This window comes from Mucor mucedo (assembly GCF_025094135.1).
Source record: "Mucor mucedo strain NRRL 3635 chromosome Unknown EV154scaffold_53, whole genome shotgun sequence".
NCBI lineage: Eukaryota > Fungi > Mucoromycota > Mucoromycetes > Mucorales > Mucoraceae > Mucor > Mucor mucedo.
In genome coordinates, this window is record NW_026252337.1 from 1,500 (window position 1) to 25,631 (window position 24,132).

Below are 24,132 nucleotides of genomic sequence, written 5' to 3' on the forward strand. Positions count from 1 at the left end.
CGAAAAGGTATATACATAATTATTTGGTATGGTTTGTAAACAAATTAACATTGATTAAACTTTTGGAACAGGATCCTGCTTTGCAGGTGTCATTGGCTTTGTCGACGGCACCTTGAATGGAGTAGCAAGACCAAGTGAATATCAAGAGATCGTATATAATGGCCATGTGGTATGTAATCTATGTTTAACAGTAAATACTCTTACTAAAGATGTAAATAGAGATATCACGGCTTAAAGTATCAAGGTATTGTAACTCCCGATGGAATAACAGTAAGTCTAAGCGGACCGTTTGCAGGAGCAATGCACGATCAAGCTGTGATGGTCAGCAGTGGCATAATGGATGATCTTCGTAAATGTTTGGATCCTCGTGAAACAGGAGGGGAACTATACGCAATTTATGGTGATCCAGCATACGTAGAGAGTGATATCCTGATTAAGCCTTTCAGAACTGGTATGTAAACAGATACGATAAGCTATACTCTATCTTGGATTATTCAAAGTTGAAATGTTTACGATACATTATTAGGTGCGCAGATGCATGAACTTGATAAGGAAGCGAATTATGTGATGTCTAAATTGAGAATAATTGTAGAGTGGGAATTTGGGCACGTCGCCAATTTGTTTGCGTTTCTTAAGTACAAGCCAGGGCAAAAAATGTTACTCAGTAGATGTGCTCTTTTTTACAAAATTGCAACGCTTATGAAAAACATACACATCTGTGTCAATGGAGGACAATCCAGCAGCTACTTTGGTATAAGTCCACCAACACTTGAAGAGTATATGGATGAAATTCGAGCAGAATAAATAACTAAAGTAAGATTGTAAATTTTTTATTTTTTATTTATTTCTTCTTGTGCTCTTACGAGCAAGAGTGGGAGCAGGAATAGGAGCGGTAGGTTTGGTAGGTGTGGGAGTGGCAGGAGAAGGAGTGGTGGGGGCAGGAATGACGGGGGAAGGCGATGGCTTATCCGTAATCAATGTCTGATTATTTTGACGTGCCATTGTGTGTCTAAACTCTTTCATTAGCTGGCCCATTTGCTGATATAGCTGCATCATCATCTGCATGTTCTGCTCGTGATTTAATTGCTGTGATTGCAGAAATTCACTCAACTGGCCAACCAGAATTCTCTGGCTATTGTTGATGAGCCTCTGTTCATTGAGGTTTTGCTCCAAGCGACCTGCATACTTCTCAATACTACCTGCAGCCAGTTCAAGAGCATTGGATTTCTCCGACTGCAATGTTCTCTCCTTCTCAACAGTCTTCATCAGAATGTTCAAATCCCTCTTGACTTCAACTTCTTTCAACGGCAATTCATACCCCATACAGTCCTCGGCTTCACCTGTACTCATCATTTCATCATTCGACTTGTGATGATCGTCATCCATCTTGCTTCTCTTCTTGCCCTTGTTGATTCCTTGTTTGGATTGCAAGACAACATGACATTGTAGTCTTCGTTTCTCAACCAAGGCTTTTGCGGCATCTTCATTGCCTTTGGTCTTTGATTCCTCGTTTTTTTCCATCTTTAAGGGATTAAGAAGGTTAGTATAGTGATTAATATATATGTAATTATTATATACCAAAGAGATCAACTCAAGTACTCGGTTTTCAAGAGTTGTTTCTGAATCATTACTTCCAGTTCCATAGGTGAGATCATTGTTTAGCTTCTCTTTTACTTCTTTAATCAGATTTTTTATTCTGTTCTTGATAGCGTTGTCACTGAGCTGCTTCAAATGTCCATCAACCTTGTTTACTTTCCCAAATACTTTGTTCCAAGCAGAAGTTACCTCACCTCTTTTTGCTTCGAAGGGGCGAAACTCAATCATACCCTCAATAGCTGCGAGCTCTCTCTGGTAAGACCATTGTCCGTAGGCTTTGGCTTCACTTTCAGTTGAAGAAGTGGATGCATTGATGAATTGTTGAGACATTTTTTGTATATTCAGTAAGTTATATGTGAAGATAAAGAAGTCAATAAAAAAGATTCGCGTAGTTATATATAGACTATAATTATGAAAATGACATAATGTAAGCGAAATAGAAAACTTAAATTTACGAGCAATTGATTGGCTGGCTATGGTCACAAAAAAATGACGATATGTTTTTTTATTTTCACAATTTGTGAAAATAGCAAAAGTTATTTCCACATTTCAGTGCAACAATGAGAGCATATTCAGACTCAGATACCTTTTATGTATAATGTGGAAGTGGAAATTAGGATGCCCATTCCTCTCTGATGTTTATTGTTAAGTATAATTAAGAAATATATATCTAAATGTTTTGTACTCCGACAACACCCCCTTCCCAAATAAGCGCCATGGTAAAAAATTATTTTTTGTCTTTAGCACGAGCTATACGAGGTATGTACCATGCTTTGTCTATAGGCTTTCCATCATATTTGACTATATGCAGTCGGTCAGTGTGAACCCACGAAGAGTATATTTTTCCATCGACTTCTTGAATTTGGTAGGTATTATAATCGAGATTCTTTTTCAGGACTTTGTATGGACCCATCCAATTAAATTCTAGGCCATGTTTGTTTTCATGGCGTAACATAACGTAATCACCAATGTTGAATTCTTGCGTTGCAACTCCTTTCATCTTTTCATCCCAGTTGGCTTTATCCTTTTCCGCTTGAAGTTTCATTTTTTCTTGAGCTTGAAAACGTTCTTCCCTAAGAATTCGAATACGTGCTAAGAGCATCCGCAGCGGTTCACTAAAATTTTCACTGAATAAATGGGTCATTTTCCGGTCGGACTAAAAATGTAGTCCCTTTTTTTTAATGGGTCCGCAGCGGTAAAAAAATAATTGCATTGATTTTTTTCTTTAACTTTTGTAAACATGAATAAGCATAACATGATGGCACAATTCCTTGAGGATGAAGAAAACCAAAGACAATTGCAATTAGACCGTAATAAAAGAATTTTATTGCAAGCATTTAAAAAGAGAAAGACAGAACAGGTTGTCAAAGAGAAAAAGAGACATACAGTATTGACCGGGACAGAGAAGGGGAGCACGAAAGACTCTTTAAGCAATACTTCGCCGAGAATCCTACCTATCCAGACACTTATTTTCGTCGTCGTTTTAGAATGGATAAGGAATTGTTTTTGAGAATACTTGGTGATTTGGAAAACAAGGATAACTATTTTAAGCAGAAGAATGATGCAACTGGGAGATCAAGCATTTCAGGTCTTCTTAAAATGGCTATATCTGTTCGCCAACTTGCTTACGGTGTTCCACCAGACATGTTGGATGATCAATATGGAATGGCCGAGTCCACCGGTAGAAATGCCTTGCGCCATTTTTGCAAGGCCATTATTCGATTGTACGGGGAGGAATACCTTCGATCACCTACCAATGAAGATGTGGAACGAATCCTGAGAGAAAATTCGGAGAGAGGATTTCCTGGTATGCTAGGCTCTTTGGACTGCATGCATTGGGAGTGGAAAAACTGTCCCACTGGCTGGCATGGGATGTACAAGGGCAAGGAAAAGGTCCCTACGATCATCCTAGAAGCTGTCGCTTCCAAGGACCGCTGGATTTGGCATGCCTTTTTTGGTCTTCCTGGGTCTTTGAATGACATCAACGTCCTTGACCGCTCTTACCTTTTCCAAGATGTAGCTAACGGTCAAGGACCTGATGTCAATTTCAGTATAAATGGCCATCAATACAATATGGGGTATTACCTCACTGATGGTATTTACCCTCAATATGCTGCGTTTGTCAAAGGGCATAGAAATCCATCCAACGAAAAAGAATCGGTTCGTATCAACAGCAACTATTATAAATGCACATTTTAATTTTTTTTTTTGACAGAAATTTACCGGTAATGTCGGTAACGTTCGAAAGGATGTTGAGTGTGCATTTGGTATACTTCAGCAACGTTTCAATATCGTCGCTACACCAGCAATGGGTTGGGATAAAGACGATATCCAAGAAATCATGATGGCTTGTATCATTTTGCACAATATGATCATTGAATTTCAAAGGGACAAAGAAGAAGAATTGGACAGTATCAGCAATTTGAGAACTGACCCTATCTCGTACAGTCCCCTTAGAGAAGTAGATGGGGGGCTCCCTGAGCAGTTTTTGGAAAAATGGAGGAGCATTATGGATCGTCCTATGCATCTCCAACTTCAAAAGGACCTTGTTGACCATCAATGGATGATGCTAGGAGAATCTTAAATAAAAATAAAAATTTATTGAATCAAATCATATTCAGGATTATCCCTTTTCATAATCGCGATCTGCTGTTGCTGTACCCATGATCGACGTTGGGGATCCGTGATGGTTGATGGATCAGTTGTCATCAACTTCCATTCTCTTTCCCTTTCGAACTCAAGTCTGAGGCTTTCAGCTCGCAAATTTGCCGCCTCATCGGACTTCTTCTGCATTGCCGTCAATTCATCCATCAAGCATTTGTATTCGTCTTGATTACCGGCAGAAACCGAAGAAGCGGCCTTAGAGACTTTTGCTCTTTTTCTTCCCTCAGGACGCTCGCTGCTGCTGCTGCTGCTGGAGTTCTCCAAGGATGCCTTATTGATCCGCTTTGTGGGTTCAGGATTCCACTTGTCAAAAGCACTCAAGTATTCAAAGCACTCAAGTATTCAAAGCACTCCATGAAAACAAATGTTTCATTGCGGTGTGCTTGTCTATAAAGTTTACTTGCCAATGATACCTTAAATTTTGCGCTTAATTAACATAATTAGATACATGTTTTGTTATATTGCACTCACGTCGTAAGCATAGTTTGAACCACTGGCTTTCTTGGTAGTGCTTCGCATATATCCAGAGAATTTCAATGTCTTAGGCTGAATGTGATTCAGCCATCTAGTCTTGATACTGTCGGGTGTTCTATGACATACAAAGTCATCCTCACTTAATGATTCATTGAAGTGTTGGCCGATATCATCCCAAAACACTTTGCCCTTTTTTTCTGTACCAGAAATTGGATCAATACAATAGGCGATATATGATCGACAGATCTGCAGGTCCTCGGCCTTAGAGAAGTATTTTCTGACCTCTTTAACAGGTGCTACCGAAGGACGCATATCATTCTGAATAGCTTGGGCATCTCCGGTATTCGTGTCATTTTGGACGTTTTCATGATGTCCATCATCTTGAATCTCGTTCTCCATTGCAATTGGAGAGGGGCTACGAATGGAAATGGCAGTTTGGGTGTTCATTTGGACTGAAAAGTTTAGAAAAAGAAACGAAAATAAAAGAACGAAAAATTAATTTTTAATAAAGTGCTCGCACTACTTCCAGTGACTTCCCCGACATTTCATCTGACATCAACTCTTTTAGTGATATTTTCATGCAACCGCTGCGGACACACTTCACTAAAAATAAGCACTAATTTAATGTAGTGACTACTTTTAGTGAACCGCTGCGGATGCTCTTAGAACTTGGATACCACTTTTATTATGGACGAAAAAATATAATTAAAAACGTATATAAAATTGAATTGACAAAAAAAGTATTGATGGTCTATGAGAAAAAACTATGGATATTTATATAAAGAACTGGGATAGTTCTAGGGAGAATAGTAAGCGCCTTATTGGATCATGATGTAATAATCTGGTGATAGTAAATAATCAACATGTCTTTAATTTTAGCCCTTCCATACTGAGTATATAAATATTAGTCAGAGGGATCAACAGTTATAACATCAAATGACAAGAGTAATATTTGTGCTCAGGATCTATTAATATTCTATAGTCCAGGCCCATTCGATTGTATTGCTTTTGCAGAATAAATATTTACTCGACACAGGGATGTGCCCTATGTACAAACTCCAACGGTAGGATGAGAACAAGTGGGGTAATGCGTGATTCATGATTAACTTTTATATTTATTATCCATCCATAATGTGATGTGACAATTAACTTTATTATTATATCTATGATATCCTCAACAGTCCTAACCCCCTCCCCCTGTTGTATCGCAGATGTATTGAATCATAGAAACAATAGAAATCCAATATTAGATCTCAGTAGACAGACTGGAGATCGTAATCATGGAAAGATTGTTATGAACGAATAAGAATACATGGATAAACATTTATTCAATTCAAATGGATAAACGATTGAATAGTAAATCCCGATTGGATCTACTATTAGTTTAGACACAGCTTCGTAAAAGTATAAATACGAGCTCATGCAACTCTTAATAAAAGGTTATCTTTACTTTGATTATTCATAAAGACCCATTTTGATATCTACGATATTTCACCCCCTCTTAATAATAAACATATTTTAATTTAACCAATCGCCCCCCTCGTGTCGCCAAGTAGTTTCTGTGTCTTGTTCCTGTTCCGTCCGTGACAGAAACGTAGGCAAAACACCAATAAAAGAAAGTCGCACCGCTCCATTTTTTGGTTTTTGGCAATTCCCTCATGTATTTTGGTGTTTAATTTTTTCTGTAAACCGATTTTACTCTTTTTGTTTTTATCGTGTCCCACTTTTTTTGGCTCATTTTATTCTTTAGATTAAAAAGACCAAGAGTAGTGTTCGGAATGAAGATCGAAACTCTCGAGCAAGCTTCGATCGTGTTCCAGTCGAAGCTCGCTCGGATGTGTTTTTCCGCAGCTCGAGCTCGCTTGAAGTTTCTTAAGCTCGGCTCGGTTGCAAATACGATAGCTCGAACTCGCTCGCCCTTTTTATTACACAAAGTGCACGTCAAAGTGATGTTAATTACAGAAAGTTATGATAATAAAATTGTTATTTATTGAAATAGAAGTTGGAAAAAGAAAAAGAAAACTTTTTTTTTCGCCAGCCTTAACACCAAATTCGGATACTTAAATTGAATTATTACTGCATCTATAATTATAATACATTTGGATTTGTGAACATGAAAGTTTAAATTAATTCTGCTACGTCGTGTTACTATGGTTGCTGTAAAAATTTGGCTTAGTTGGGTATAGTGTGCGACACTGTATCATTTTCTATGGTAAATGTGTTTGTTGGTTGTACAATTAAATAAATTCCAAAGCATTTTAGTTGGAATTATAAGAGCATAAATAAAAAAAAATGGTAAAGGGAAGAAAAGATTAAAACAAGGGGAAATGCCATCTGTAGTCCTTCAAGGACCTTAACTTTAAAGTGACTACTATCGACATTTTAGCCGAGCGAGCTTCGAGCGAGCATCGATCGAAGCTCGCTCGAACCCAAAAAAAGTGGCGCAAGCTCGTGTACAAAAACTTGGTTCAAGCTTTGTTCGAACTTGCGCAAGATCGGTGCAAGCTCGAAAAGTTCGAACACTAGTTTAAATGTAACCAATCGAATAATTCTTGCTGGAGATTTTAATATAACTTTAATGCCCCAGACAAAACAAAATTATACAACTATCTTCAAAATAAAATTTAAAATTGGCTATCTAATCTGCGATAGATTTTCTGCAACAAGCAATGGTGCGTACATTGACAACTTAAATGCAAATTATACTGTTTAAAAAAGAGGTTTACACATTTCATTTAAAACGTAACATGAACCCTTATACACTAAGTTTTAAGTGCGTAAATTTTTATTCAATATGCATTATCTATTATTCAGTTACAAGTACGTTTAAGCTCTTGTGATATTAAAAAAAGTGTGTCATATCAGATTAGTAAAATGCCACCGGGAAGGATGATTAACCTTGAGTGTGGTCGGATCTTTTTTTCTCTTTTTTTTTTTTTACATAAACCCTATACACTAACAACATACAACGCCAGGTCAAAACATTGTTATAGCAGAAGATTATATTTCTGAGAAAATGCCCAATTACCTTCAAAAGAATGTAGTAGTCGACTTTTAAATAACTAAATATGATTTGTGGTTCTCAACTTGTCTCAAGCTTTACGAATACTGGAACATCAAAAATACTCATATGTCAAAAAAGAGTATTATACCCTGTTCACCTTATGTTGGAGCAATTAACCATCAAGTTCTCATTGTGATCAGACTGAAAGTCCATCCATCAAGGCTAAGCCTAGTGACAGCCATGGATTATAGACTGGCGTATTTAAATATAAATAAGGTTCGTTTATCTGCTGTTGTGGCTATAAAAAAAAAAAGAAAAAGAAAAAGAAAGCCGATTGGATTGCACTTGTATCTAAATCTACGAGTAAGAAAGTAAAGGACAAGAGTACTTTGATCACCCTGTTTTTATTTCTTGTTAATCAGACTGATAATAAGGTAAAAAGAAAAAGAAAGAAAAAAAAACACAGCACTATTCCCCCAAACAAATAACTAAGAGAAATAATAACATGTTCTTGTTTTTAGCCATTTTAAACATGGTCCGTGATGCAAGCATGGTAAATATGCTTGGCGATGAAGATATGCTCGGTGGTTCTGGTGCTTGACAATGGCGAGATAAGATTGTGTGGTGAGGCAAGTTTTTTTTTTTTACCAAGTTTGATATAACTTTGGGTATATGATATGGTGTAATTGCTGGGATGTAAGGTACGGCTTCATCTTTCCTCTCACAATTATTGATGTACCCTCTATATTCGATACTTTATCTCGCGACAGTAAAAAAAACATGGTCCGTGATGCAAGTGTGGTGGATATGCTTGTCCCTTTGGAAAAAATTTATTGGGTTTATGATGATGCTTTCGTTTGCCTCTTAATTTTGTACATTTTTGAAATCAGTGTAAACGTAAGTATATTACTTATTTTTTCGTTTACGTTCTTTCTTCAGAGGTTCATTACTGAAAAATTCGAGAGATAAAACAACGACTTAAGAATAAAAATAAGAAATTTGGCGAAGTAAGATTATCAAACTGCAAAAATAAACTAAAGTCTTTATTATACAATAAATTGGGTTCTTTATATACATATTCAGGGCTAGCTGAATATCAATCATTAGAGTGAAACCTGTCAAATATACAATAGGTGTATTGTCAATTAAAGATCGAGCATCTCATGGTACCTTCGAGAATCTTGTTATTGACGAGCGATCATATCATTGGATTGTATTATCTGGAATAAATGTATGACTATTGTTTTCTATATATTGATGAGTAATCAATGCGTAGTAAATAGAGTGTAATAGCATGTACTTGATTTAAAGAGTAATGCAATAATGATTTATAGAAAGGTTATCAATTAAGAAAGAATGGATGATAGAGTTATATCTGTATATAAGTTCGATCACAACAATTACGTGCATTGTATTCCAAACTAGCTACTGATATTATTTTATAAGGAAGGTAGATGGTCTTTTCTTGCAAGGGTAATTCTCTCTTGTTTGTTCTCCTCTCGATTCGGTGCCAAATGTACACGACGGAACAAAAGCAATAAATTATTCCGCATCCCATTAAAAAGGTACCGTAGTGTCACACTTGTTCTTAAAAACGTTGGTCGAATATATTACCAAACTCATCTTTTTCACATAAGCTTCTGAACCTCTTTCTGTCTTTATAAAAATTGGGATAGTTGTTATAAATATTACGTCTAAAATGGATGCTTTTGTAAAGATCATTTACTTAATCTTACCTGGCCGAAATACTTTGAGTATACTAGCTTAGTGTTCCAACTTTTCGAACTTGCAAGATTTATAATGGCCTTTGCCCGCAACGGAGGTAAAACTGGTAATAAATTAATGGGACTTGGGCTTTGAAGTAATTCGGTACAAATCAAAGCAAGTTGTGCAATGATGAACAAAAAATTCATGTGACGGCCGGGAGCAAACATGTATTTCCATAATTTCAAAAGCTCAGATAATGGTGGTATACAAGCAGAAAATGTCATAACCGCTGTAATCATCGTTTAATCACGGTTAAGAGGATTCCCTTTTTTTTTTATATGAACTTACATGCAAAGGCATACGTATTGGGAGACATGTTTTGTCCACAAAAATATCTATATCAAGTAGGATCTAATCCACGCAAACATATATCTAAAAGCTAAATAATAATTCAATATACTCATATCTACCAATCAAAATTTTCAAAATTACCCTAAGCCCACGGTGAACACCTCTCATGGTTGGTTGAACATAAAGAGGGCACTATTTAAAGATAAAAGTGAAAAAGCTGTAAAATGCTTCCACTTCAGACAAAGGTAACAAAAAAGGTCTGGCCAACATTCATACCTTGAACGTACGTCAGACTCTCTATCCAATGAAAAATTAGTTGATTGCAAACCATAGTAGCATGAGAATTGCTTTCTACAGCAGAAATTAAAGTTGGTTAAACGCTAAATACAATTTGTATCATGAAAAATTACCATTATTCACCCTAACAAACGTATTCAACATTCTAATCAACAAATCTTCTCTGACATTTCCAGTAAACTTTGTATCTGTCGAGAACGTTCTGAACGTATCATTTTTTATATTACCAGCAAGCGCAGTTGGGCCATCTTTGAGCAAACCAGCATAATCCTCCCAGGATGTTTGATAAACACCAAGAAGTGATTTTCATACAAGACTCTTAACTGTATGTTTTTTTGTTATAGTCTTTTTCCATTGATTAAGAGCCTTTTTTTTTTGTATTCGGTTGCTTTGATTACCTCTGCTGTACATGGACTTGTCATTAAATACTGCCTCAAGTCAGCTATACTATTCTGGACAGAAATAGAATCCTGATGTTGTCGAGTTAATATACGCGTACAGGTTTATCACACCAAATAGAAACATGATCCAGATTATTTACAGACATGTTGAAATAATAAAAGAAAAGGGGAAATGAACAGTAAAATAACGGGGAATGTCTTTTATATACGAGTGCAATAAAATGCAACACCTTTACTTTTTTCTCTTGTCGAAATTAAAACGATAATGTAGCTGCCCGTTGACTGAATTTGCGGATATTATACATTGGTATCGTAAAAACTGAACTATTCTACGCTTACTAACTATAATTTAAGAGCACAATACATACAATTACAGTGCCCGTTATCATACCCAATCACACCAATAATTTGCCTCAATATACATGGGGATGTCGTGGGACTTTTGTTATGTAACAGCCAAATTATTTAGAGGGTCAAAGATGATTTTATTATGATTGAGATAAAAGCTTGTCTTGAATATCAACAAATTTTGAGTGACCTAAGTCACGACAAGGATGCCAAATTCTTAGTTCACTAAAAGAAAAATCTTTTAGATCCATCCTTTACAGGGCGAAGACCTGATTTGGCGGCGTAAAGGGCCTTGACCCCTCCTATAAGTATAGTTGGACTACCCCAGGGGATAGCATGTTGTGAACTATGTTTTACCTCACAGAAAAGGACGCGCGCCAAAGCACTCTAGCGATTTTATACACTATGCCTAAATCAAACGTGATCAAACAAGGAACCAGCATATACAACATATACGCATCATTAACAGGATAAGGCGGGTTCAATTTCTACATCTCAACACTCAGCCCAAAAGGACTATAATGAATGCAATCACCTCCACTTTCATCTCTCGTCCTGAGACTTTTACATCCCTGATCTGAGGACCCTGCAGCAAGAAAGTGACAAAGAACGGCTGGATCCAACTAAACAGTGACTCCCAACGAACGTTGGCCTGATAAGGAATTGTCGAAGGGGTATGAAGTAGCCAGTAATGAAGACCCCGCAATTAGTGAGTTTGCACGAACGTTGGCCTGATAAGGAATTGTCGAACAGTAACAAGAATTGTCAGAACAAAACAAAACCTGTCCCTCACTAAGAACGAGGCGGGGGTCCCGCATGCTCGAACGTTGGCCTGATAAGGAATTGTCGAACAAAAACAAGAATTTGTCTGAACCAAACAACCTGTCCCTCACTAAGAACGGGAAGAAGGCCCCGTAATCAGTGAGTTTGCACGAACGTTGGCCTGATAAGGAATTGTCGAACAGCAACAAGAATTGTCAGAACAAAACAAACTCTGCTCTCAATAAGAACGGGCGAAAGATATTGAGGTCGTCAATACCCTCCGATGTTAGGGTTGTTTGGTTGCATTAGGATGATGTACAATCAAATGAGTGAAAAGATAATAGTATGAGAACCAAGGAGAACAAAAAAAACCTGGACAGTGGCGTGAGAGTGTATTTTTGTCAACACGAAAAAAAAGTCACGGATTGTGTGCCCACGTGCTCCCCCCGCACATTAAGAGTGAATTTCGTGCATTTTTTTTTTTTTTTTTTTTTTTTTTTTTTTTTTTTTTTTGTTCAGTCTAATCATAAAACTCCTAGTCGTCTTTTCTTAGCTTTTTTCTTAAAGGACTAACTTTATTCAAATACTTTTGGATCACCAACTCTTTATTTGTTCTATACGTGCCACTAAAACTAAAGAATCGTACAATTCAACGTGAATTACTATCGTATAGCAAGAGAACACAGCTTTTTAAAGAAGTTGTCAAGTGGAACTCATCGGATGATTAGACTGCATCTGGACGATCGGGAAACAAACTCTCTTTGACTTTATTTATAAAGTAAGAAGCGTAACTTTTCAATACAACGAGATATCAAGGAGGAGTATGTTATCTTGGGATCAAAATTAAGTCATGTTAAGGAGAAGCTTTACCGTTTTTACCCATCTGTATACAACTCTCTTAATCAACGATAAAAGTCAAATAACTGTTTAGACACTGACAACACTATACTCCTTTCATTACATACGAAGGCTTGGATTGTACGAACAAAATATGACCAATTCTACAGATAAGGAAATTACCAGCAAAAAGAGAGATCCACAGATAGACGCTGAAATTCAAATGCACAAAATGTTTCACAGCTTTGGACATGTATCATTCAAAAGATGTAGTGAAGATAATTGGGACGAAGGGTGTGGATTCGAACGCATAATTAGAATCTGTTCAAGAATAACATGATGAGGATTGAGTTGGACATATGCTCATCCAAAATGTATTCAAGAGGATGATACGGACCACTGGATGACATGAAATCGAGAATAATCGACTAACAATCATATAAACTTAAAGTCAATTGCCACTTGAGAAGACAATACTACCCACGCACCTTTTAAAAGGGGGATGATGATATGCGCTACGGGAGATGACAATATTGGATATACAACCTAAACTGAGCTTTTCACTATGAGTATGAATGCGTTTAAACCGGATATGGCGGCAGTCAAATATTCACCAGCCCTCTGCCGATAGTTCAAGCCTTCCTACTTTGACAAATTAAGCTTCTCCCATCGCTCCAAGCAATTCTTCAACAGAATTTGACACTCTGCTTTCCAACATTCATAAACTTAAACGCAATATATTTTGAACGAAACTGAGCTCGAAGAATTGGCCAGCATCAATCACTAGTTTCTCTCTCGTATTAAATCTAAAAACATTCCTTCCAATTCTAATTTTACAGCACAAAGAGTACAATTTTTTTTTAAATAACAAATGCGTGTCCCCTTTCCTCTGCTCAAAAATTCGGGTACATGAGTAAATGAGTTTATATGAGCGAATACGTCATGAGTTATCTGTAAAGGTGGAAATGGAGGAACACCCTCCAAGGATTCACCGCAAGAAAAAGTCTGAACGATTAATTTCTTAAGTCTGGAAAGTAACTCTTTCTTGTTTAGATTTTATTTTCTCTTGTCTAAAAATTAACTTTTGCCTCGTCTCGAAAGAAGCCAAAAGCGTCTAAATCATTACTTGAAGGCCCAGAGTAACATTGTCTGAATTTAAAGTGTAAAAACTATATCACGTGTGGGATTCAAAATATTTTAACTGTTCCAAACAAGTTATCATTTGAGTTGTTATACTTTTGTTCACACATTTATACATGACTTTAGAAGAATCAGGACCAATAGCTTTACAGTTTCAGCTTTTATTTAATGGAACCGCAGAAAGCAATAGTGGGGACGTTCTTTACAAGCAAAAAACACGCATGTACCCGACGTTTAAAGTGGAGCTGAACGGAACAGCCATCTACCGACTTGTTCACCATGAATTTGAGCGACATTTTGTAACTGCGGGACAATTATTTAAAGCATGCGGATTGACACTTACCGAAGGATTTTTCCTGTTTGAATTGAAATTAACTGAATTCGAAGTGGATTTCCTGATATCACAGTTTCCGTATTGTGACATTTGGGTCAGCGTAGAACAAGCACGCGTGATGGCGTTAGGATTAGGTGTGGAAACCCCACTGGAGCTTTTACTGAGTGAAAGTTTGGATGATTGTTATTCATCGGATAATATTAGTCGTAATGAAATCATGCATAATTGGATCGTACCTTCTATCCCCAATTTGCAATATTCAACCCGTGCGCTACTTGAAACGTCATTTGAGACTGTGGAATTGTTGGAGCCTCCCAATCGAAAGATCCGAACTCAAATATCAAGGTCAAATAAGCAAGTTGGCATGGTGTTGAAGGATAGAGCTGAATCTGGATTGGTGAGGTGGCAAGTATGGGCATATGAACAATTCTTACAGCAGCAACAACAACAACAAAATCATAGCTCAATTGAGGATACGCCTCCTATATTAGATAGATCGGGAGCAATTTGGGATACTTTACAAGGTCTACTATCAGATCTACAAACATTAGGAAGGAAGGGACAGGTGATGAGTGGAAGAGTTCTATCTGATAATATGATGGTAGGCAACATGCCTTTAAAAAAGGAGTATTTGGGGCATAGTTTGTTACTACAACAGTTATATATTGCTGTGATGGTGGAAAAGTTGGTGAATGAATTAAATAGGGTTTCGAGCACATTCAATTCAATCAATGCAACAGCAGCAGTAGCAGGAGGAGGAGGAGGAGCAGTAGAGGAAGGAGGATTGGTAGTAAATAGCAGCGAACAAGCGGTGATTATAAATAAAGGTAATGCATCGAATCGATCCTCTTCGTTTGTAGAGGATGAAGGTATTGGGGCTACTACGAATACGAGCACAACGACGCCAAATCATTTGACCGAGAACATGTTATTTCATGATCGTATGGATTTATTAGAACAAGAATTATATCGAGTGAAACGAAGGACAAAAAAAAAGTTGGATGAATATCAATTTTATCAAGACGATTTGACGCAACAAATCAACGAATTAAATAGCTGGAAATCTCAGTCAGATCGGGTACGCAAAAGTGAACGTGTTTGGATGCTGATGTTGATGGTCTGCGTGATTTTCGGGGTCTTTTCTCTGCGGACATTCTATTTTAAATAAAATAAAAAAAAAAGATCGTCCTTTTGTGTCTGATTTCATAAAGAAAAAAAAAATCCCAAGTTTAGGTCCCTTTTTCTTTCTTTACTTTTTCTTTATCTCGGTCCCATTTTTTCTTATTTATATGCCACCTAATAATTATAACCTTGTACAAACAGAGTCTATCGAGTTACTTGTTCCTGGTGAACACCATCTCGAAGATCAGCATAAAAGGTCTCGTCATGGCCGTTCTAATTCCACCACTTCCTTCATTCATTTTCGAGCACCTCAACAAAAGGAAGAAGATCCCACTGTTACGAACGTGAGCAAACTTGCTTCCCAGGTAATATGGAAAATAAAAGAAAAAAAATTTAGAGCAATTTGTCTGACTTTGATTAGGCTCTTCCGTCATTACTTATTTGTGTAATCGGTCTAATAGTGGCGGGATGGATGATGGATATATATCAAGTAAACATAATACTAAGTTTTAAAAAAGAAAGTGCTGATTTATTATATATGTTTTTTTTTTTGGTAGCATTGGGAAGTGTTTGAACAAGTATCCGAGTTATTTATTCTTGTACCTGTGTTGTTGAATTTAAAAGGAAATTTAGAAATGAATTTAGCAGCCAGATTTTCAACATCGGCCAATATGGGTGATTTGGATCATCCAGAGACAAGAAATGCATTGGTGTGGGGTAACCTGGCTTTAATTCAAGTGCAGGCATTAATTGCAGGTTCCATCGCCGGTATATTCTCAGTGATTTTGGGTGCAATTTTACACCCGGAAGAAGTTATTACAATCAGTGAAAGTGTGCTTGTCATTGCCAGTTCCATGGTTTCCGCAACCGTATCGAGTTTTGTTCTAGGTCTGTTCATGTGTGTTTTAATCATCTTGAGTCGTATTCTAAAGATTGATCCTGGTAAGGACAAAAGGAAAACCCTTAGAACATGGTTTGGGCTGATTTCTCCATATAAATAGATAATATTGCATGTCCTATGGCCTCATCCCTAGGTGATGTAGTTACACTGGGTATCTTGGCTGGATGTGCCAATCTTTTACTAGTGAATATTGGTAAGAAGAGTTCTTTTTAATAAGATGTGTTCCCTCACCGATTTTACCAATTATAGAAACACAATTAAGTACATTTTTACTTTTAATCATGTTTGGTAGCATCCCATTTTTTGGTATTTCTGTATGGAGAAACCCGCATGTAAGAAGCTTATTATTTTCGGGATGGACCCCTATTATTGTGGCCATGTTAATTTCAAGTGGTGCTGGTCTTGTCCTTGAAAGATATGTCGAGCAATTTAAAGGTTTAGCCATGTTGACACCTATTTTATGTGGTACAGTTTTCTATAGTGTAAACATTCATTTATTTTCTTACTAATGATAAAATATTTTAGGTCTTGCTGGTAATTTAGGCTCCATCTATGCTTCCCGAATCAGTACTTGTCTTCATAAGGGGATGCAAGAACAATTTAAAAAAGTTGAAAATGCTCTCTTATTAATGAATGTGCCTGTCCAATTATTGTTTCTGGTGATTGTTTGGTTCTTAGAGATTGGTCATTTAGACTTTACTTTTGCCTTTGCACTCTCTTACTTTTTAGTTGCCATGATTTGTGTAAGTCTTTATCAGCACGTCATTTTTAAATTTTTTAGACTGACGCGGGAATCTAATTTAGACGTTTTTGGCTTTAAAAATGGGAAAATCCATGACATTGGCATTTTGGAAGTACAAGTATGATCCGGATAACTACGTTTTACCTTACCTGTAAGTTTTGCCCCCTTTAACTATAAGAGAAGATCTGTTAATTTACTCTTGTTTGCTTAGGACGGCTATTATTGATGTAATCTGTACAAGTTTACTGGTGGTGGCATTTGCATGGTTAAGTGCTAACGGATATGCATCGTTAGAAGCAGAAAAACAAGACAACTAACAAAAAAAAAAAAAAAAAAAAAAAATAGAATTTACACATATACATACATTATACCACATAAAAAAAAAACTATAATAATTACTCACATCTTTTTTTTCTCACGCATCTCACACCCCCCAACCCCCAACCCCTTTTTATTTAATTTTGACTCTTTTTTCTTTCTTTTCTTTTTCTTTCTCTTTCTTCTTTAAATGCTTCGTTTTATTTCCATTGCAAATAAACATCAGTTCAGACAAGTGCGCTCAATAGCCTCGAAAGCCATTGAAAGACCTCATTCGCATGCTTTTTATGATGACAAGATCACCACTGTAAACCCTCTTTCTCTTTTATTTTTTTTTTTATATCAAAGAAAAAGAGTACTCATCCAAAGAAAAAACACTTTTTTTTAGTTTGCAAGTAAAGCGGTGAAACCAGTGACGTTGAAACAACTAGTAAGGTTCGGACAACCCCCCTTGTCTACGGAAGGACTGCAAGCGTGTACGAACTATGCACGTACCGAATTACCCGTGCGTTTAGCTAGACGCGTAAGAGCCTTTCAAAGTTTACCTTTTATCGTTGGTACCAATCCTTACATCAAAGAAATTTATAGTCTGTACTATGATTCATTTGAATCCCTTGTAAAATATGCCGGTCCAGATACTCCCGGCGATGATTTAGAATTCACCGAAAAACTGAAGGATTTTGTGGAGCGTCATAGTGATAATATCCCTACACTCGCTCGAGGTATAATTTCAAATCAGAAACCCCCAATTGTATACATGTGTCTAAAAAAAAACTCAACCTATTCCCTCGTTCTAACACCATCGCTATTTAGGTTTTTTGGAATGTAAACAGTACATGAATTCACAAGATATGGCAAGATTTTTAGACGACATGATTCAGGCACGAATAGGTATTCGTCTGATTGCAGAACAAGCAATTGCCCTGATGCATCAAAAGGATAAAAAGACGGGCGGATATATTGGTATCATTGACACCCAAATTGAGCCCAACCAATTAATTAAACAATGTGCGGATTTCGTGGGCGAATTATGTGAATTTAATTACGGCGAGAGTCCTCAAGTGATTATTGACGGTCATATCGATACAAAATTCACCTATGTGCCTGTGCATTTGGAATATATTTTGACCGAACTCTTAAAGAATTCGTATCGTGCAACTGTGGAACATCACAAGAAAATGGGAAGAACAACCGCTTTGCCTCCCATCCAAATCACCATTAGTCAGGGTCAGGAAGATATCTCCATTCGCATTCGAGATCAAGGAAACGGTATTAGTGATGAGGATCTTCATAAAGTGTTTGAATATTCCTATACAACCGTCTCCAAAGCTGCTGAAGATGCTGAGAATGATCCTTCAAATATTTTTAGAGATATTACAGAAATGGCCATGCAAAGTGGTGTAGGTGGTCCTCTAGCAGGATTAGGGTAACCATTTTATCTCCATGGTAATGTTTGCCATTGTATTAATCATCGCTTCTCCCCCCCCCCTTTTTTTTTTGCAGATTTGGCTTACCGTTAGCAAGAATGTATGCACGTTATTTCGGTGGATCCCTTACCTTGGTTTCCATGTGGGGTTTCGGATGTGATGTATTCCTCAAATTGAAACATATTGATGATTCTATGGCTGAAGGTCTCGAGATTTAAAATAATTTACATACAACAACAATAAAAAAAAATAGCATACATAAATCAAATGATACCTATTTTTCTTGCTTAGTTGGGTTGATAGGGAAATATAGACACATACTAATGTTTAATTATTCAATTGTGAGTTTATATGTCATCTCAATAAGACCTTTCAACAATAAGAGACTGTAAGACTTTTTAAGTGTAAAAGCTAATAAAACAACTGCATCACACAGATTTCGTTTTTTTTTTTTTTTTTTTTTTTTTTTTTTAAAAAAAAAATATTATTATTATTATTATTATTATAAACACAGTAGATATATAAAACGATTTAGTTCTTGAGAACAATGGGACCTGAAGTCCAAGTTTCCCAATCATTCTTGTTAGCTTCATCACCCAACAACTTCAAAGCACTTAATCTCCAGAGGTAAGTACCAGCGGGTGCAGGAATAGCATCGGTGACACCAGCAAGCGAGGCGGGGACGTAATTACCATCCCAGAAGACGGTTGTGTACTGATTATTTTCGACCAAGAGATCACGTCCCATGTATTGATATCCAGTAAAGAATTCACCCAACACCTTTTGTGTGGTAGCGTCAATCAAATCAGCCTTGATACGTTTGGTAGGGGTTAATAATCGGACAGTAGAGATGGGGCGTGTGGCCTTGTTGGCACGGTCGTAGGTGAAGGTATCGTTGGGTCCATACAAGTTACTTTGGGGATCAATAATGACGGGGAATCCATCGGTATCGAAAATAGGCAAAGTCTTGGTAATACCCACCTTACCGAAATAAGGGATCTTGGTATCCAAACTCAAGTTTTGTTGCTTGGAAATCACACGAATGTTACCACCATAAAAGATATGATCGGCAGGGTTGGTCTTGGGTGGGATGACTGTGACAGTCACCTTTTGGGAGTTACCAGGATAGAGCTTGAATGTCTTGATGGAGAATTTGATGCCGGCTTCAGCAGTGGTATCAACAGCGGGTTCAAGAGGAGTATAGCCGGAGGTGGCAACATCATAAGGGGCAATACCAGTGGCTACTTCATTGACCAATTCATAAGCAATAGTTTGTGCACCACGGTTAGTGATGGTAAGTGTCTTTGTTCTGTAATTGGTAGTAGCGGTATCGTTGAAACTGATTTGAGCAGGAGAGACATGGGTGGTTTGTGTAATGGCATCGTATACTTGGACAAGACCGGCACCTTGACGCATGGGAGAATCAGTGATATTAGAATGTGCTACCTTGACGGGGTAAGCGTAATTTTGGAATTGTTCATAAATGAAAGAAGCAGGTTGCTTTGTGGTGCCTTGAGACTTGACATATAAAGCAACGGATCCAGCAACATAGGGAGCAGCCATGGAAGTACCCTATATTATATGGTTGTTTTAGTTCATTATACCTCTCTCTCTCTCTCTTTATATAGTTGTATACTTACAGACAAGACACCCCAGTTACCGAGATAACTAGGCAAGGTAGACAAAACAGTACCACCGACAGCAGCAATATTAGGCTTAAAGTTAAGGGCAGCTTCTGAACCTACACTGGAGAAATAATCCACACTACCACCAAGATCAGATTCACTGATACCTTCTTTACCGAATTCAGCGGTGACCTCACCCTTCTTAAGAGAGGCAATGATATCCAAACCAGCGGCTTTAGCAATACTGATGACGGGAATGAGAGATTTGGGAGCAGAGACGGGGGCAACGACTGTGTCTACGTTATTATAAAAGATAATACCGGTGGCACCAGCAGTGGCAAGATTAGCCATCTTGACTTCAAAAGTACAGCCACCTCTTTGGGTAAGAGCGATAGTACCATTGACAGCGGAAGAGATGGAAGCAGCAGTACAAGCATCTGTGGTCGAGGTAAAAGTAGCATCAGAAGCAACCACTTTACCATTCTTCATGAGGGGAGAACCCGTAGTTAAATATTCAACATCCTCAGTGACACCAGTGAAGGAGGCACTATAGGTAGTTTGGAATTGATTTTCGATGGAAGCAACAGCAAAGGCACCGGCGGCAGTAGCAGGTTGACCTACGGTATAATAACCATATTGACCAAAGTTACCTGTGGAAATTACAACACTGACACCAGCAGCACTAATCTTGTTGATCACATCGTGTTCAGGGTTACCAGCGTTCCAGTTATTCTTGGTACCCAAACTGATACTAATGACATCGGCTCCTGCGTCATAAGCCATCAAGAGACCTTTAATTACAATATCAGTACCGACTGAACCTTTACAACCAAACACACGGTAAATAGCGAGATTGGCTTCAGGTGCAACACCTGTAAAGTTCTAAAAAAAAAAAAAAAAATGTGGTATGTTTAAAATTTATGGTCTTTGCATAAGAATAAATCAAAAGCTTCAACTTACGGTGGCAGGGTCAAAACCAGCAATGATACCAGCAACATGAGTACCATGACCTGTAGCACCAGATGCAGCACCACAGGCATCCAAAGGATCACTATCAGGAATGGGGGTATTGGAACCACTGTACTTATCACCGACCAAATCATAACCCTTGGAGACCTTGAAACCAGGGCCAAAGCCACTACCAAAGGCAGGATGGGTATAATCGATACCTGAATCGAGCACGGCTACAAGAACGCCTTTACCCTTGTTTTTCAATTCCTCATGGACTCTATCGACTTGAGTCATAGCGTGAGGTAAGACAGAGGGTTTGGCAACCTTGGGATCATATTCACCTTGAATGACTTCAGGACGCTTATGAAGACGGATAGGTGTGATGGATAAAACATCATCTCTGTCCAAAATAGATTTGATGGTCTTGGCTTCGTCCTCGGGGTTCTCTGTATCGACCTTGATACTGGCACCGTTAAAAAGAGAATGGTTGAATTCTTCTTCGACTTCGATATCGGTGCCGGAGTCAGAAAGAGAGTTGGTGGGAGAGGAATTAGCAGGAGCAGGAGCGGCCTTGGCAGGGGCCTTGGTAATGGCGGAGGTGGCAGCAGAAGAGGAATCACCAGTAAAGCTGACAATGTATCGACCAGGAACAATATCGGAATCGGCTTCTCTGTACTTGGGATGATCGATTTTAATGGCATCGGCCGTCATGACAAAGACGGCTAAACAAACACCTGCCACCACAATAGGGAAATAGGAAAATGAAGACTTCTTCATTCTAGTAAATGTGAGAGGGAGCGTGGGGGAAAGAAAGGATAGGTGTGGGTGGGTGAGAAGTACACTGAGGTGTGTGCGTTGTTGAAGAAGAAGAAGAAAAAAAAAAAAAGAGGACGAAGAAGGTTACTCTTTTTATAAGATATATATTTTAAAGTTTGATGGTATACACATGGTGTTTCTGCACCCTGAAGGTTGTAACACTTTTGTGTGATCCGTGAGCTATTTTATGTTGAGTAAAGCAAACGCTTACATTTGCAATAAACGTAGTTACTGCACATGTTTATTTTTTTGTGTGAGACCCAAGTTTAGGAAGAAAAGTCCAAAAAAGGCACATGTGAAGGCAGGTTGTACAGGGAGATGGACGATCTATGTTCACTGTGCGCAGTTTCTCTTCTGGGCGGAGGAATAATCATGTAGAGAAAAAAACAGAAGGTTATGCTATTTATATATACACACACAAGAAATCAATTGAGGTTGTACTTGTAAATGTGTAAGCAGAAATATGAGAAAACCATCATGTTAAAAGAGATATAAATTGCAATGTGGTACATGAAAAAATAAACAGTTTGATATTTGCTTCTGAATTGTTTTTTTTTACACTTCTTGATTACAATTTAATTGAACCATAAAATTAAACTTTACTCACACAAATCGCTTTTAAAAATTCAATCTTTTTGGGAGAAGTGTAGCATAGCACAAGCACACATATTTTAACCCATCATACGACTTTGATAGAGTCTTTCTTTGGAGACAGTCGGTTGCATACCTAGAAATCAGAGGTCTTTTAGTTTAAATTTTTTTGGAGGGGCGGTTAAAAAACTTTTTTTTTTTTCAGACAGAAACATGTTCTCCGGTAAACGCTAAAGGTGTAGTCCAATCAAAAATGTTCAGTTGCAGAGAGAGAGAGAGAGGAGGCACTAAAGAAGAGTCGTGTAACCTAGGTATTATTACAGCGAAAAAATATATATACATATATATAAAAAGAAACACTTACAATTGATGTATGACCACAGCAAAAAGAAATGCTAACGATTGACGTATGACCGCAGCAAAAAGAAATACAAGTGATGTATGACCACAGCGAAAAAAAAAAAGATATATAACGTGTCTGAAACTGGGAAATACTTACACAGCAGAAAACAAGAAAGAAAAAGAAGGAATAGTTTATAACGATAATGTTTTTATATGGCAAAAAAAAAAAGGGTTAATATCTATCTCTTCTGCTGCTACTACCCATACGATCTCTCGATCTATCTCTGCGACCTGAAGAAGAGCTATAAGGACGGTCCTTGAAAGGTTTTGGACTTCTGCTTCGCGAACGCATACGAGATCTCTTTCTATCATCATCTCTTCTGTATCCACTAGGTTGTCTACTATGACGATCACGACTATCGCTGTATTTATCGCGGCTAGAATTACGCATACCGTTACTACTGCTATTATTATTGTGTTGAACAGAAGAAGACTTTTGTTCTCTACCACCAAGACCTCCGCCTAATCGACGAGGTTTCCATCCCTTGACAGTACGAGCACGTTCAACATCAACCAATATGCGACGTCCCAAGATCTTTAAACCATCCGCATCCTTGTATGCGGCTAATTTAACTACAGTGTCAATAATTACCTAAGAAAACCCTTCTATACTATGTTTACCTCGCATGTCCTTTTCTCTCTCGAATTCTATAAAAGCATAACAACGAGATTTGCCTTCCTTATCATGAATAAGACGCACCTTTTTAATTTGACCATACAGTTCAAATTCTCTGGTCAAGTCACTCTCTGTTAATTCAGGACTCAAATGAGTTACAAACAAAGTGTTGAAAGGATCGCCGTCAATATGTTCATCTTTTTCGGGATCATCTATAAAATAGTATATTCAGTGATAATGCTCCTATTGTTTTCCTGTTGTCATTGCATCTAAGTTGTTGCATCTAATACTTTACATTGAGCTAATGCGGCCTGTAAAGCTTCTTCTGCTCTTTTCTTTTTCGCTTCAGCCTATGAAAAATAAAAATAAAAATAAAAAAAAAAAAAAAAAGTATCAGAGTGTGTGTTTTTACTATTCACACACAAAGGTGATTACCTTTTCTTTGCGCTTTTCTTCCAATGATTTCCAAGGTACGTAGTCTGCATCGTAGTCTTTTAAGAGAGGTGCGTAAGACGCGATGCCATCAACAATGCAGCCCACACGCTTCTCTGGATCTTTATCAAGGGGAGGCGTATAAGGTAAAGGTGGACGAGGTGCAAATAATTTAAGTAAATTAGGTGGAAGTTTATCTGTCATTTTTGCTTTTCTTTACAAAAAAAAAAAAGGGAGGGTAATTAAAGTCAATGAATGGTATAAAAAAAAAAAA

The 24,132-nt window shown here is 37.5% G+C and overlaps 8 protein-coding genes across 8 annotated transcripts; 4 read left to right on the top strand and 4 right to left on the bottom strand.

Moving 5' to 3' along the window:
• Positions 1–7,481: 7,481 nt before the first annotated feature.
• EV154DRAFT_481988 (uncharacterized protein) lies at positions 7,482–8,707 on the top strand (the record flags this gene model as incomplete). Its single annotated transcript, XM_051598443.1, has 7 exons — positions 7,482–7,511; positions 7,549–7,603; positions 7,710–7,774; positions 7,832–8,109; positions 8,161–8,172; positions 8,440–8,635; positions 8,678–8,707. 7 exons carry the CDS (start codon positions 7,482–7,484, stop codon positions 8,705–8,707), a joined length of 666 nt encoding a protein of 221 aa, XP_051456981.1.
• A 498-nt stretch (positions 8,708–9,205) lies between these two features.
• Positions 9,206–10,640, bottom strand: EV154DRAFT_589985 (uncharacterized protein; the record flags this gene model as incomplete). The annotated part of the gene is made up of 6 exons (XM_051606861.1): positions 9,206–9,394; positions 9,475–9,734; positions 9,794–9,840; positions 10,084–10,147; positions 10,207–10,363; positions 10,593–10,640. The coding sequence occupies 6 exons, from the start codon at positions 10,638–10,640 to the stop codon at positions 9,296–9,298; spliced, it is 675 nt and encodes a 224-aa protein (XP_051456982.1). The 3' UTR covers positions 9,206–9,295.
• Positions 10,641–11,123: 483 nt separating this feature from the next.
• EV154DRAFT_552131 (uncharacterized protein) lies at positions 11,124–12,694 on the bottom strand (the record flags this gene model as incomplete). The annotated part of the gene is made up of 2 exons (XM_051605035.1): positions 11,124–11,785; positions 12,625–12,694. The coding sequence occupies 2 exons, from the start codon at positions 12,692–12,694 to the stop codon at positions 11,466–11,468; spliced, it is 390 nt and encodes a 129-aa protein (XP_051456983.1). The 3' UTR covers positions 11,124–11,465.
• Positions 12,695–13,505: 811 nt separating this feature from the next.
• EV154DRAFT_510848 (uncharacterized protein) lies at positions 13,506–15,136 on the top strand. Its single transcript, XM_051601745.1, has one exon. It carries the CDS (start codon positions 13,698–13,700, stop codon positions 15,081–15,083), a length of 1,386 nt encoding a protein of 461 aa, XP_051456984.1. The 5' UTR covers positions 13,506–13,697; the 3' UTR covers positions 15,084–15,136.
• EV154DRAFT_544005 (uncharacterized protein) lies at positions 15,074–17,022 on the top strand. Its single transcript, XM_051604575.1, has 8 exons — positions 15,074–15,402; positions 15,459–15,527; positions 15,595–15,979; positions 16,039–16,131; positions 16,188–16,403; positions 16,464–16,681; positions 16,743–16,831; positions 16,892–17,022. Exons 1-8 carry the CDS (start codon positions 15,205–15,207, stop codon positions 16,995–16,997), a joined length of 1,374 nt encoding a protein of 457 aa, XP_051456985.1. The 5' UTR covers positions 15,074–15,204; the 3' UTR covers positions 16,998–17,022.
• A 159-nt stretch (positions 17,023–17,181) lies between these two features.
• EV154DRAFT_510857 (mitochondrial pyruvate dehydrogenase kinase-like protein) lies at positions 17,182–18,688 on the top strand. Its single transcript, XM_051601746.1, has 4 exons — positions 17,182–17,305; positions 17,387–17,720; positions 17,812–18,424; positions 18,502–18,688. Exons 1-4 carry the CDS (start codon positions 17,189–17,191, stop codon positions 18,641–18,643), a joined length of 1,206 nt encoding a protein of 401 aa, XP_051456986.1. The 5' UTR covers positions 17,182–17,188; the 3' UTR covers positions 18,644–18,688.
• A 200-nt stretch (positions 18,689–18,888) lies between these two features.
• Positions 18,889–21,890, bottom strand: EV154DRAFT_444240 (peptidase S8/S53 domain-containing protein). Its single transcript, XM_051597052.1, has 3 exons — positions 21,011–21,890; positions 20,066–20,932; positions 18,889–19,997 (listed from the first exon to the last, which is right to left on the bottom strand). The coding sequence occupies exons 1-3, from the start codon at positions 21,776–21,778 to the stop codon at positions 18,957–18,959; spliced, it is 2,676 nt and encodes an 891-aa protein (XP_051456987.1). The 5' UTR covers positions 21,779–21,890; the 3' UTR covers positions 18,889–18,956.
• A 1,092-nt stretch (positions 21,891–22,982) lies between these two features.
• On the bottom strand, positions 22,983–24,062 carry EV154DRAFT_538310 (uncharacterized protein; the record flags this gene model as incomplete). The annotated part of the gene is made up of 4 exons (XM_051604264.1): positions 22,983–23,374; positions 23,432–23,638; positions 23,722–23,776; positions 23,862–24,062. The coding sequence occupies 4 exons, from the start codon at positions 24,060–24,062 to the stop codon at positions 22,983–22,985; spliced, it is 855 nt and encodes a 284-aa protein (XP_051456988.1).
• Positions 24,063–24,132: the final 70 nt, after the last annotated feature.